We start from the raw sequence: 15011 nt of genomic DNA, 5'->3' as shown, positions 1-15011 counted from the left end.
CAGAAGACCGTATTCGAATTTTTGAAAATCCGTTTGCCATAAAAATAGAAACTTACCGACAGAGCTCCAGCTTGAAGTTATCGAGCTCATACCTATCAAATAACAATTTTAAAGACTATTTCAAGGAATCCAGTCTCCAACAATTTTACGCTATGTTGCCAGAGGAATCATTTCCTAATCTCAAAAAACATGCGCGTGAAATGATTTCAATATTTAGCTTAACATACATATGTGAGCAGACGTTTTCAAAAATGAAATACGTCAAATCTAAGTACAGAACTAATTTATGTGACGAACACTTACAAGCTACGCTGCTAATTGGAATCAGTGGAACTAGGTACGAAGTTTGATGCAAACTATCAAGACATTTTAAAAAACAAGTAGTTCCAAACGTCTCACTAAGTAACTTACTCGTATCATAATAAAACAAATTTTAAATTATAAAATAAAAAGATTATATAAATAAACATAATATACATCTTTTTAAATAAATCTCATCTATTCTTATTTATTTCTCAATTTCATAACCTATCCTAGATTCCTAGATAGACAACATTTTTTTTTTTTAGACAACACATTTCTAAAAATGTTGGCCCGCGATGCCAAAGCGTATATCAAATTTGGCCCGCCGTAAAAAAAGGTTGGAGACCCCTGAATTAGATGTTGAAACTTTCGTGTTTGAAATCTATTGTTGTCAATTAAAACGATATTATAAAATCGAGTCCAGTTATCGATTATTTTCATTACTGAATATTTTGTATATAATCGAAATCTTTCGATTGTTTTCATAATCTCTCACTCAACCATGATAAATTTATCATGCACTCAACTTTGTACACTGATAAGAATAACGCATGCTGCTGGAATATAGCACATAGTAACATGAAATAATTCAAATCAAACCGCCCAAAATCGGTGTCATTACATATTTTATAGGTGTAAATGTGTAATCGACATATGTACAGGAAAAAAAAAAAAGGTGTAATCGACATTGACAAATTCGTGTTTATCTGCAGTCTTGGATAAGTAATATATTTTTATTATACGAAATTATATAATATTGGCTCCAGTCATCTACAATGCAAAGTTTATATTATTATAAATATTTATCCTAGGTAGTGTATGTGTTTCATTTCGTCACATGGACGGACTTGCTGTTACGATGTCTACTGAGAAGGCACATTTCCAAAAAGCATTTAGCACATTAAAACCAGCCTGTGATGCTTTCATAACGGAACCCAATGATGTAAACACCAAGCTCTTAAAGAATGCATTGGTAATGGTTCCAGAATATGCTTTAACTCAACTTCAGCCATATGTACTGATTCCGCTGGAAATTCACTTAAAAACAAACAAGTGTGTATGGTTGTATTCTATTTGTATCTGTTTCCATTGAATTATCACATTTGTTTTTTAGATCAAACTGTACATTAAATGTGTTGGAAGTACTGACGACATTGTTGAAAAAAACATCTATTAGTTTGTGGCCTACGTTTATGCGAATATATAAAATGTTGTTAGAAAAGTTGTCTCTTGAAAAAAAACCAGATGGTTTGTGTGAATTTTTTTTAAAATGTTAATTTATTTGTTAATTGTTATTAACCAAATAAATTACAGCATTGAATTTGAGCGAAGATATCAAACTGTCAATCATAACTGCTCTTAATTTATTAGTTGAAAAAGCTGATATTGTTGTATTGAATCAATTGTATAATGAAGTTGATTGCAAACACGTTGGATATTTGATATACATATGCACAATAGTTATAAAAAATGAAAAAATGAATATTCTAAGGTTTGTAGGATTTATTATACATAGACTGAAAACTTACTGAATGCATTTATATAAAAATTTGTATAATAATTTATTCTGATAATCTCATCCTTATTGGATCAAATTACATATTTGATAGTTCAAATATAATATGTATTCTAATTTTAAACAAATATTTACTATTTATTTATTTATAAATATTAATATTAATAAAAGTAACTAACATTTCAATTATTATCTGAGATATAACTTACTATTTTATCAACACAATTAAAATTTAAAAAAGTAAGTAAATATTTTTATTTAAACTAGGTTTGAAATTGTATTAAATAAGTACTATAATATAGCAATTATTTAACTGCTTAATGGCTTAATTTTGGTTTAAAATAAATTGTTTTTAGTTTTTCTGATTAAATCTTTTGTATATTTTTCAATTAACTAAATTATTATTTTTGTTTTATAGAGTGGAAGCCTTAAAATGCATTGGAATACTATCGTCGATTTGGGTTAAAAACATTGATTCTAACGTTCGTTTTCAAATTATTCAAAGGTTAATTAAATTTGTTCCAGGTATTTTATCTGTTAGTAGTATCATAGTTAATGCTACAGATATCCAGCATCATTCAATAACGGTGGTAAGATATTAACTATAAGTTAGCTTCTGTTGATAGTTTATATATCTTAAAAATATTTTCAAGGCTGCTTTAAATTTGTGGAGTACAATTACTTCTCTAATAATTTGTGATGATCATGTGATAGAAGATTGCAATCCATATTTAGGAGAATCAATTTGTAAAGTTAACAACGATGATAAGAAAATATTAAATGATTGGATTCAGGAAAACCGTACAAATTTTAATCTAGTTGTCACACATATGATTAAATCAAGGGAGCACCAACACTGGAGAGTTAGACTTCAATTGGTTAGTTCTTGTGATGTACTGCTGAGTAAATGTACAAGGTAAGCAAATACTTATTTGAAGATATTATAAACTACCTATATTATGTTCAGCATTGACATTTTAGTATATTATTCTCATTCATAATGTTACTTTTCAAAAATTATGTTTTCTGTTCTTATTTCTTGTACTGTTGATTAAACTAATTAAGTACAAATAAGTCTTAGATTTGTACCTACAAAATTACAACAACTACTTAACTATAAAACAATTAGCTTTTATGTTTCAGATGTTTTAGCTTGTAAATTAAATATTATTCATAATATTATGCTATTGTTTATTTATTTATTTTATTAGTTCTATGAAATCTTCAATCACAAGTTTAATTGAGACATTAATTATTCTGTCTGATGATGAACAACCAGAAGTTGAAAAACTAGCTAACGAGTCTGTAGATAAATTACATAAAATATTTGACGGACAAAATAAGAAATCTCTTTTAGAATTATTAGAAGAAAGTTTTTATATTTTATTAACTAGAATCCCACGGTTTATTAGAACATCTAGTAAGAAATTTACTTTAACATAAACCTTTAAATATTGTTCTAAAGTTAACTTTTTTTTTAGATTATATTAAACAAAAAACTGAATTATCCTTATTGTCTGGATATATAAAACTTTTTGGAAAGGCTCATTTATCTCAAGTGCTCAATTCATATGCTCATCTAGATCGTTTAACTACAGTCCTTATTCAAATATTAGAGCTAGAATATAAAACTATTACCTTATTAGAAGAATCATCAATTAGAGGTAATTAAAATATTGTTTAATTTTAATCATTTATTATTGATTTAAGTATTTATAGTTTCTTTAGTTTAATTTCAATGTATTTTGAATATGTAGATGTTAAGATTTTAAGCAATTTTTGCATTTGACTGTTTCGATTGCTAACTACTATCATCTGTTGTGTTAAATCATTATAAAATGTTTTATTACAATTATTATTACTATTATTATTATTATTATTACCTAATTAGGTAGTAATTTATGGTGGTGATTATCATTCATAGAGGTAATTATCAAAATGCAACTACGTTCATTAATGAATCGTGCAAATATTTGTTCTATTTTTTTAATTGCCTAAAAATAATATTTTGTTTAAACAAGATTTAATTGATTGTTGTGTTTCTTTATATTAGATCTAAATTGTATACAAACAATTACTAGTGAAATGTCCATAAATGTACCTTGGAAACAACTAATACATTTTAATGATACTTCAGCATTATATAAGATAGAATGTATTTGCAAATTAATTGGGTTGTATGGTGACTGTAATTTTATTGGTCGATATTTAATAGATTTATTTGAATCAAGAATAATGTATCGAAAAGAAATAACTCTATTAATAAATATGATTTTGTCAGAAAGTTGGTATCTATCTTAATTCTTAAGTGACTTGATTTATTTTAAACTTGATCATTATTTTATATGGTTTAGACAATGAAGATAGTCATTACAGTATTGTGAGAGATGTTATAGATTTGTATTTAGAATGTGATGTTTGGTATTTACCTACTAGTATTGAAAATGGTTCTACAATAAATATAGCCGATGCTCAAAAAAATGTTGTACAAATATGTCTCATGACCGAAGGATTAGCTAAATTGGTTTCATCTCTCCCTGTGACTCAACAACATTTGTGCCTAATTCATTGTTTATATCCAATACTAGAACGTATTGGCTCTGAACATGGGCCTATTTCATTAGCTGGTAATATTTTGATACTTTGTAATATTTTGCTAGATTATTTATCCAATGTTTATACTTTAGGTCAAGAAGCAATTACATTACTTGCTCGCTCTGGGGGATATAGTAATCCAGTTGAACTTGTTGTAAAAAATTCTGATTATTTATCTCATCATTTCACTAACAAGCTATGGTCACTCAGTAAACATCCAGAAGTATTAAATGCTTTAAAAGTGGTGATGAATTTAAATGGCAGTGATGAACTATTACAATCTTTCCACACAATGGTTACTGAAGTGAGTTTAAAAATATATTTTTTTTCAATAAATAGTTAAATGTTTATTAAATTCCATGATTTGTAGGTTCTTGTTCAGAGTTGTGATGTCCATCGTACAGAAAATATGCATTCTTTCATGAAAGTGTTTCATATATTCGTGATGTGTGTAAGAAAACAGGAACAAAAATGTATGTCAATAACTAATCATATAGAAAAACAAAAATCTTCAAGTAATTGTGTAATAGAAAATATTTTGGCGTATCACAAAATGATGACCTTGGATTTGGAAAATAATCTGGATGATGAATATTGGGAAAATGAAGTCAATAGCAATGCACAGTGGTATAATTATTTATAATGTTATTCTTTCATAACTTTCAAAAATTGACTTTAAGGATTTTCATTTCAGTGAAAATAATGAAAACTTTGATGAAGATGATGAAGATAACAAAAAACCATTACCACCATACATACAAATGGTTCTTTCTATAATGAAACGTGTATTGCATTATTTACCATCAAAACACAATTCTCTTCCATTACAAGTATTTTATTCAATATAAATTAATATATTTTGTGAGGAAATGCATATAATTTTTTTTGTAGATCCTTAATGAAGGTTTAAATGTAATATCAAACTATGAGAACCAGTTGTTGCCAATGGTTCATAAAATATGGTCACCACTTTGTACTAAATTCAATAACAACACTGATGATATAGTGTTTCGTGAAGCATTCAATGTTTTAACCACAATGGCATCGACTGCTAAAGACTTTATTCGTTCACGTTCACTTAAGTTTGTTAGAAAAAAATTTATACTAGATAAATACTAATGTGTAATTTTAAAAATTTCTAGACAAGTTTTGCCAATTATAATAGAACGTTTGATGTCAAGTGCAAAGGAAAGTAACAATGTTTTAAAAGGAAGTGTTTACTTTACAAGCCATAAATATAAAATGCAATATACCATATTGAGTGGTTTAGCAGATTTTATCTTAAATTTAAATTTTTTAGAGAAAGATATGTATGATGTGTCTAATTCTGTTGCATATTATTTAGACAAAGACCAGCCAATCGAATTACAGGTATTTAATGCATATGATTTTTAAATTGTAACAACTGAATATTGAAAATATTGTGTATTTACGATAGAAAAAGTCTAAAGAATTCTACAGAAAACTGTATGCAAAACATTCTGATTTTGTATGGATTTATTTACAATCATTGTATATAGATGAATACGAATATAAATCTGACAATATAAGACTTCCTACGATAAAGGTATTTTCCATTATATTAATGTGTTAATTTTCATTGTAAATTATCACAAATAAACATTTTGTTCTATAATTTTCAGGTTTGCTGTTCATCAATGTTTAACAAATCTAACATTTCAAAAAATGTATCAGAACTACTTGAGCCTTTAAACATGTAATTTTTTTTCATTTAGTCTTTAATTGGATATATTTTTTACTTAAATACTGATCTGTGATAAATATTGTGTTTCGTTTTTACTCAACTCATATTCTATGGTTATTTAACATTTTAAACTTTATTGAACCATTGATATACATATAGTAAAATATAAATACTCATGATTATTGTCTAAAATTTAAATTAATTACATATCAATTTGATTAATTATATTTTTGATTGTTTTTATGTAAGTTTATTATGGTTCAGCTTAGGTAGACCTTTTGTCAAAGATAGTACGAATCAGTTAAGAAAACCCTAAAGGAAATTAATCCATTGTTGGATATGGAAGTGGCATTGGATAATGAAAGGCGGAAGAGTGTGTTGGAAGTGGCGATGGTTCTAAATGGACTGCTATAAGCCCTTGAAGAAGAAGAGCTTTATAATTATTTACAAGTGTCATATCATTATAATCAGCCGCAATTTGACAGTATTTAGTATGTTAGTTTTGTGTTAAGATTATATTATTTTCTTAGATTTCCTTTGTACTAATTTACTAATTTTTATTCATACCTTAGGGATGGTATTCCTAAATTTATAAAACATACATTTTAGATGATAAATTGTATAAAATATAAATCAATTGGGTATAAAAAATGGTTATTGCACACCAATTAGAAAATATCTAGTGCAACATTTTTCTTACTAATTACAGGTTCATTATTTTTAGTCAAGTTACTTTAACAATACAGTAGTACAATACCCAAACATGCTTACAGCAGCAATTTTTATTTCAATGTTTTTTTTTCTTTTACAAATCTGTTAGTTTTATAAGCATTGACTGATTAGTTGTATACTAGATAAGTTTTATAACACTAAAACAACTATGTATTTTAAATTTATTGTTAGAAATTTTATGTTTCTATCAAGGTAGGCAGGATTATATTAGTTTTGCCTTTTCCATATTATGGGGTTTTCAAGTATATGTTGAATAGGTGTATTCTGTGTTTAGTGTTATGTATTTGTTTTGTCTCGTTTGAGTAGCCTTCAACCGTTTCTACATTTACAAAAATTATTCAATTGTTTGATTATTTATTTTTGAATATGGTTATAACCTTAAATGTTTGAGTGGAAATCATCAGTATAGTTTAACTAAATAAAATAAAGTAGTGTTAGTGTTATTTCTGCATTTAAAGAACTAGAAATAACTGTAAGTCATTCATAAAAAAACTTAGGACAACATGCCTGTTGGTTTAATTAGTGATGACCGATGATCTTAAAAATTGGGTAATTAATGATTCTACCAATAAATCTATTGATTTTAAATGATATAGAACAGGACATATCATTTTCTGAAAATTCCATGCTTCTATATTTATTCATTTCTGATTAAATTGATTTTGTCAATAACTGGCTCTGTGTGAATTTTCTTGTTTGCTTAGCTACATGGTACTCCTGATTTAATATGGGTTTCAACCATTTTACTGCTCCAAATTTACTATTATGCCCACAACATTTACTCCATTCACTACTCTAGATGTGACATTATGTTCTTTTATTTTTTAATATTATCATTTGTCAGTAATCGTACAACTTTCGAAACCCTGTCTCATATTATTTTAAACTTAAATAGTTAGATTTGATCTTAAAAATAAAATTTTAAAGATATTTTATTTAACGTAACATACATAATTTGCTGAGCATAAAACTATTGTAGCAGTGAATAAGTTAAATAAACTAAAAATTTTTTTAACTTTTGAATAAAAAATATATTTTTTTGGTATCTTTTAATAAATCTTAGTCATATTCACTGAGTAGAAAAGTGCATAACAAATATTTATATTTTAATAGTTTTCAAGATATGTTATAGTAATATTATATTTGTTCCATAGCCTATTTGGCAAAACAACATATTATGTAGTATAAAAATTAATTTAATATTAAACATCAACATAAATAATAAAATTATTATTCTATCTTACAAAACAGTAATAAAATATTTAAAAAATTTTAAATTTTGATAAATAACAACTTTTTTTTAAATAAGTTTAACAGTTCCAGTACAATGACCACAACATAACTGAATATTAGATTCTAATGCTTGTGATGCTTCCATTATGGCATTACATGTTGCATCTACATTATTCATTTTTTCTCTAGGCATTTTCTGTGTCAATAACTAAAACAAAGAAATAAAATGTTGTATTAAGAAATATAATATATTAATATAATAAATTGTTTAAGATGTATGAAATTTATTACCAGTTTCATAGATTTTTTTAACCAATTAAAGTATATTTTATGTATTGAAAATTATTTCCACTTGAATGTGAAAAAAAAGGTCATATCAAAAATATTAAAAATTTAAAACTTAAAATTATGACATCCAATATAACAAATCTTAAAAAATCATATCAAATAACATATGTATAGCAGGTACTAATTAAGTTTACTTTTTATTCAAAGATTGAGTATGGCATTTATAAATAACTTTAACGTCTCACTACTAGAAATCAATTTCTAAAGGAATAAAATAGTTGACACAGAATTATAAATTACTGATTTATTACTGAGAAAATATAATGAAAGAATAAATCAAATTGTATCAGTAAAAGTAAATAATCATTTGATTATAATACAGTATGCTTAAGCAGTAAACAGAAAATTGTACCAGGTCTGAAGATTATACCAGTATTGAAACAAGGTTAAATATTTATTAATTTTTAAAAATTAAATATTTTAAAACTGTATTAAGTTACTATTAGCACCAGTGGCGCCGAACTAATTTTTTTTAGGTGTGGCAATGGACATTAATTTATACCCACCCACCTACCTAAGCGCTTTGAAACCTAAGCCGTGGGGGGCTAAGCCCCCCACACCCCCCAAAGACACTACAGATTTTTTAACTTAGAAAATATAATTTTAATAAATAAATATATAACCCATATATTATTTACTTTATTTTTGCATTATTTCAGTAGGCTACCCCTTTATAAATGTACACCCAAAAAGTGGGGGCTACCCCCCCCCCCCTTTTACAGCAATCAATTTTTATTTTATAATCAACATTCATACATTTTATATTTGCAAAAAAAGATTATATTGGTACAAATAACAATTAATTATATAATTTAACAAAAGTGTAATAATAAAATATAATTAATATATACATTATAAAATTAAAAAAAAAAAAACCGTTAAATAATTGTCTTTTATAATAGATTTTTAAGAACAGTACTATACGTTGTAAGGGTTTTTATTACCTCTTCATTATCAATGTTAATATCTTTTTCACATGATATAAGCATAAGTGATTCTAATCGATCTTCTCCCATAGTACTTCTCAATCTACTTTTGATTAGCTTCAATTTAGAAAAGGCTCTTTCAGGAGAAGAACTTGAAACCGGTAAAGTTAAACATATACATAATGCAATATAAATTGATGGAAACACTTCTTTTAAATCATTTTGGTGACACACCTTAAAAACCGTCGAAATATTTCCTTGGTTTGTTGCTAAGTCTAGATCTTCTGGATCAATATCACTTTCAGTATTATCACTTGTTTCTATTTCTTCGTCTATATCATCTGTTTTGTGAATTTTTTCTGGTAGTATCATTAATTTTTTAAACATAAAATATGAATCTGAAAATTGTTTGTATTCACGTCTTAAATCATCAGCTTTTACAAATTTCCCATAGACCATTTCAAACCCATCAAAAGCATCATTGGGTAAATTTGACTGCTCTGCTACTTCTTTTAATCTTTTTTCTTGAAAAAGTGAAATATCTTTATAAAGTGGAGTAGATTGATCACTGAATCGCTCTACTATCTGTGTACTTACAATATCAATTATTGTATAGTAAGTATTAACTTGAAAATTTTTGATTGGACAACTGATTTGTTCATCTGCTATATTTTCTCCTGGCATTATTATTTTTTTCTTATCCTGTTTAATGACAATGGAGTAAATGATAATTCATTCGCTTTAGACGCTATAAATGTATTTTTATCTTCTACCAATTTTTTAAATTGGTGCTCACTTCTGAATGTATGAATTTTTTCTAATATGAATTTTACATATTCACTAGCACCCAGCAAATCGATATTAACACCTTGCAAAAATTTAGTTAAAGGGCTAGTTAATTCAAAAATTTGCTTAAAAATAAAACCAGTTAGTATAAAACGCTCGGACAATAAATAATTTATCAAGCTACTAGCTTTGACACTCGATATACGATCAGAATCGTGTTGTAATTCCTCTAATGTATCAATGATTGAATCATATGTGTCGAAAACCGTACAAAGAGCAGCTGAGTGTGATGTCCATCGGGTAGTATCTACTCTTTTTAGTCTTCGCAGTGGCTTTCCAGGATATATTTTTCTTTGGGATGCCGAGTAAAGTCCTACTCGCTTCTTACTACTGCCTATATAATCATAAAGTGTTTCCAATGTACCAAATAAGTCTCTAGCTTGTGAACAGGAACTTACAGCATCGACTATAACCAAATTAAATTTGTGCGCCCAACACCAAACGTAAGTAGCTGATGAATTATGCTCTTTTACAATAGCTAGATGAGACATAAGATGTCGATTCCAATTGTATGTATTCATTTTTTTCAAATCGCGTTGACGTCCACAATATATGCACTTCATTATAACAACAATAATGTTAATGTATTATAATAGTATATAATAATTAAAAATAATTAATAAACACTCGAGACTCGAATAAACTTGCACTCAAGTATTAACAAATGAAAAATAATACCGATGTATAACACACATACGCGCGCGCTGCAGTCAGTTTTATTGTTAACAAATAATAACTATTTTCTATTTTTATCTTTCCAGCAGTTAACTATTATCATTTATCAGTCGATCGCATAATAATATTATCGGATAATGCGAATTGGTATATTATATTCTAGGTATTTACTATTTAGTATTTCCCATTATTGGCAATTGCGATAATTGGAATATTTAATAATTTTATATTTTTATTTTTAAGACTTTTTAGATTCTGAACGGCGGAGTGATGAATTTATTGATTTTACAACTTTTTTTTTCTGCTCATCAAACAAATCTCTTAGAGACTTAGACCTAGATGATAACCAAAGACTTGGAATTTCGAATGTAGCTAACAACGTAATTGAAAAGGTTGGCGACCCCTTGGCTTAGCTGGTGCTTACAGTTAACTCTTAATATCATTAATTAGTTCTCAGTTCTCAATTTCTCATATATAAATGCCACAAATTACAATTACCTAAGGTACAAAATGTACAATACCATTAGATACAGCCGATATGCTAAATGCTAATACTAACAGCCTATGTGTTACATGAAGGAAAACTCTTTGCTCTATCTTGATAACTATACAATGACTACTCTTCTACTGTTCCAAGACTGGTTTTCTATCACAGAACTAAAGTTTTAACTTTAAAGTTCCCAGTCCTCGGACCACCCACCCCCTTAAAAAGGTGTGGCGACTGCCACACCTAATACATGGGTTCGGCGCCACTGATTAGCACTATTAGCAGGGGTTATTTTTAAGATTAAAGGATCTTAGGGCATATTTTGAAAAATAGCTGTACACTAACAAAAAGTTTTGCGTCCCAAAATGATCTCAATTGAACTTAATCAAAATTGTTGTCTTATATCTACACAAAATCACAATTTCATACAATTTATTTTCCAAACATGGTTTGTACTTGGCAGTCAATATTTAAATATATTTATTACCTCAAGTTAACTGTAAATTGCTATTTAACACTATTTACATTATTATTTACCTATACTAACATTATTTATAGAACAGATTATTAATATGTATTAAATAATAAGTATTTCAATATATTGATTTCTTAATGGAACATTTATAAATTATTTAAAATACAACCAAAATTATTAGATAAATTCCATTAAAGGGATTTAATATAGACTGTTTATTGATATAAATCATATCTATATTTTTTTCATTATATCAATAAAACTATTAATATTAATATTAATAGTTAATAATAAAAAAGTTGAAAATGCATTTAAATTTGTTTTGCAGTTCAATTGAGATAGATTACTTTTTATTAATACAATTTTGATTCTAATGCTAATATTAATGGCCCACACCGCCCACGCCTAGCGCCGCCACTGTTTCTAGTGATGTCATGACTTAAGATATTTGTCAAATTTTTTGATACCTACTTAATAAATTGTTTATTATTTTTAAATATATCCTAAGCCAATGGTAATATAATACAGTTTTTATCATTTATTTTTTTTTTAAGTAAAATAATTATAATAATGAATTTTTTTCAATCATTTGTACATTTTTCGGAATTTTTTAACATAATATTTTTATCCCGAGGTCCAGTTATGAGTTAGGTTATATAGAAATTTATTAAAAACTCATACTTGTTGAGCTTGGGATTCAGCTTGTGTCTGGTGGATAGCAGCATGTACTTGAAGTTCTTGAATTTGTTGAGTTAGTAAATGTTTTCTAAGTAATAGTGATATCCTGTTGATATCTTCAGCTATTATTGTATTATCTAGTTGTTTATGTTTATTTGATACTTCAAGTTTATAGTAATTTTGTAACATCTTCAAATTCCTAAATCATAATAATTTGATTAAGGAAAAAATCCTTTATACATTTTATTTTTAACATACTCATGTGCTGATTTTAGTAGATGTCTATTTTTTCGATTTTCATCCAGTACTGTTTGTAATGAAGCTTCTAATTTATCTACACGGTCACACAGAAATGACTTCCATTTAGATAAATCTTCAACGATTAAACTAAAAATATTATTATAATTAAATATATGGATTTAGCTAGTAAAAAAGATGGTATTTTATATTATTACCTGCCAGCTAAAAATTTACTCCGTAACACATCTCGTTCTCCAGCAATATTTTCCAATTGATCTTGCCGACCAGCTAATGCTCCTGTAAAATTGAGCAATTTGTGTGCCAATAATACTTTATCCTCGGTCAGCATTTGTATTTTGGCTTCTATATCTTCACCAATAGATGCAACAAGCATACTTTTAAGTTCATTATTAACTTGTGCTTGCGAGTCCATTTGAAGTTCCATATTAGCTAACTGTGAGTTAAGTTTATGGATCTCTTCTTCTAAATTCTAAAATAAGATTTTATGAAGTGTGTAATATTAATTAATAGCTGAAAATAAGTATAAAGTAATATTAATATTTCTTTACCTGTTTTTCTTGAGTCAGCATAGTTATCACGTCTTCTTTGTCTTCATTTACATTGGATACTTTACTGCAATTAGATGCAGTTGACAGTCTTCTTTTAAATATGGCTACTGAAGGTTGACCCAACTCTGGCACTATTGAACGAACTGCAGCCTTATATGGCTCATAGGGAACAAATTTTGGTTCTTTATCAGGTGACTTTTTAATATTTTGATATCTTTTTGGGCCTGGCGTCATTTCATGCATAGTTTTACTAGGATGGATTTGCCTGTCATTAGGTAATACTTTATTTCCATTAAATATCTCCTTTGGTTTAACCACTTCATTCTCACTACCCTGTTGTTTATCCAAATCATTAGATTGTACTTGTGCAGCTGAAGAAGTATTAGAATTTTCCATTTTTACAGAACAGAACAAGCTGTATGTGATTTATTTCCAATAGTTAAAAAGACAAACCATATGTCGTTGCATATTATTTTATTCTTAAATAGTTAAGTATTACTGAATTCAATAAGAGTTTAATCAATTGATAATTATTTTCACAGCCTTTATTTTTCATTTAAAACAGTTAATTTACTTAATATTACTGACTTAAATACTGCATAGTATGTTTGAATTCAAAAATATTTTTATCATAATTGTAAGTATATTACACGTATTCACTAATAAATTATATTATAGTAATAACCGATAATAAATTAAATAATATGATGAGAGCATAATATTTTATTTATGTATTTATGATAACAATATATTGATAAGTATTATCATCTAGATTACGTAAATGTACCGTGATAACACTGATATTTTCAACCACGGTCTTACCACAGATTATAATCTTACATTTCAATTTTCAATCCATGTCTGATAATAAACAAAATAATTCTCCAAATAGGGTTTTTGTTATCCATAAATTATAATTATTAATCATATCTGTGACAAATTCATAAATTAATATCATTGATTGTAATTATTACTAGTTAATAACCTTTTTAGTGTCACAAAATACGAATTCTTATAGATTAGGTATTAAATAGGTTGGCACCTACTATTGATGATTAAAAATTATAATTACTTGAACTATTATTTATTATCCTATAAATTTTATTTTCGCATATAATGTATATTCTTTTAATTTTTATTATCTGAATAATATCAACAATTGAACCACGGTTAAAGCTGCCAAATGGTACCATTAACCATACTACCATTCAACCAACTACTTTAAAGTTATAACCTAAACCTAAACCTAAACTAGCCAAATTAGGTAATTATTAAATAATTCGAATAAAAAGTTAGGTATTCCGTAGTTATTTATAGGTACTTGCTTAACTTTTACAAATCTATTAATTCAAACTATTATCTTCTTTTTATTTAAAATTTTAAAAATTGCGGTATTAAAATGTTATATATAATAAAGAAGTTAGGTACTATAATGTTTATAGGTAGGTAATTAAATGATTAAAATGTTTCGCATAAATACAATTAGTGTAATCATATTAGAAAATAAAATATCAAATACATTTTTTTCCTAATTTAACTATTTTTATTTTTGTAAACTATGTTCCAAAGGTATTTGAAATGTTGTATGGTACAAACTTGAACCAATACAGAATGATTTTTTTTATCGTAGGTAAGGGAATTTTAATCATTTTATATTTTTGTATAACGACTAGCTGTACTTGA

At 26.7% G+C, this 15011-nt stretch overlaps 2 protein-coding genes across 6 annotated transcripts; one reads left to right on the top strand and one right to left on the bottom strand.

Moving 5' to 3' along the window:
• The first annotated feature begins 830 nt into the window (after positions 1–830).
• Tti1 (Telo2 interacting protein 1) lies at positions 831–6650 on the top strand. 5 transcript variants are annotated; one of them, XM_089228736.1, is made up of 18 exons: positions 831–1026; positions 1116–1356; positions 1418–1551; positions 1618–1795; positions 2238–2409; positions 2473–2735; positions 3031–3239; positions 3301–3483; positions 3873–4103; positions 4174–4446; positions 4507–4718; positions 4785–5041; positions 5109–5244; positions 5306–5496; positions 5557–5785; positions 5853–5981; positions 6058–6131; positions 6389–6650. In XM_089228736.1, exons 2-18 carry the CDS (start codon positions 1142–1144, stop codon positions 6390–6392), a joined length of 3090 nt encoding a protein of 1029 aa, XP_089084862.1. In that variant the 5' UTR covers positions 831–1026; positions 1116–1141; the 3' UTR covers positions 6393–6650. The 5 variants fall into 5 exon arrangements, with proteins under 5 accessions (XP_089084862.1, XP_015377119.1, XP_089084861.1 ...); XM_015521633.2 differs by having other exon boundaries at positions 6384–6650; XM_089228735.1 differs by having other exon boundaries at positions 6369–6650.
• Positions 6651–8026: 1376 nt separating this feature from the next.
• On the bottom strand, positions 8027–13990 carry LOC107171403 (uncharacterized). The gene is made up of 5 exons (XM_015521648.2): positions 13329–13990; positions 12975–13249; positions 12778–12906; positions 12523–12718; positions 8027–8292 (listed from the first exon to the last, which is right to left on the bottom strand). Exons 1-5 carry the CDS (start codon positions 13722–13724, stop codon positions 8152–8154), a joined length of 1137 nt encoding a protein of 378 aa, XP_015377134.1. The 5' UTR covers positions 13725–13990; the 3' UTR covers positions 8027–8151.
• Between the last annotated feature and the right edge of the window lie 1021 nt (positions 13991–15011).

This window comes from Diuraphis noxia, unplaced genomic scaffold (genome assembly GCF_037042655.1).
Source record: "Diuraphis noxia isolate RWA-SAM2 unplaced genomic scaffold, SU_Dnox_SAM2 contig0005, whole genome shotgun sequence".
Classification (NCBI taxonomy): Eukaryota; Metazoa; Arthropoda; class Insecta; order Hemiptera; family Aphididae; genus Diuraphis; species Diuraphis noxia.
This window is presented reverse-complemented; position numbering and strand designations above follow the sequence as displayed.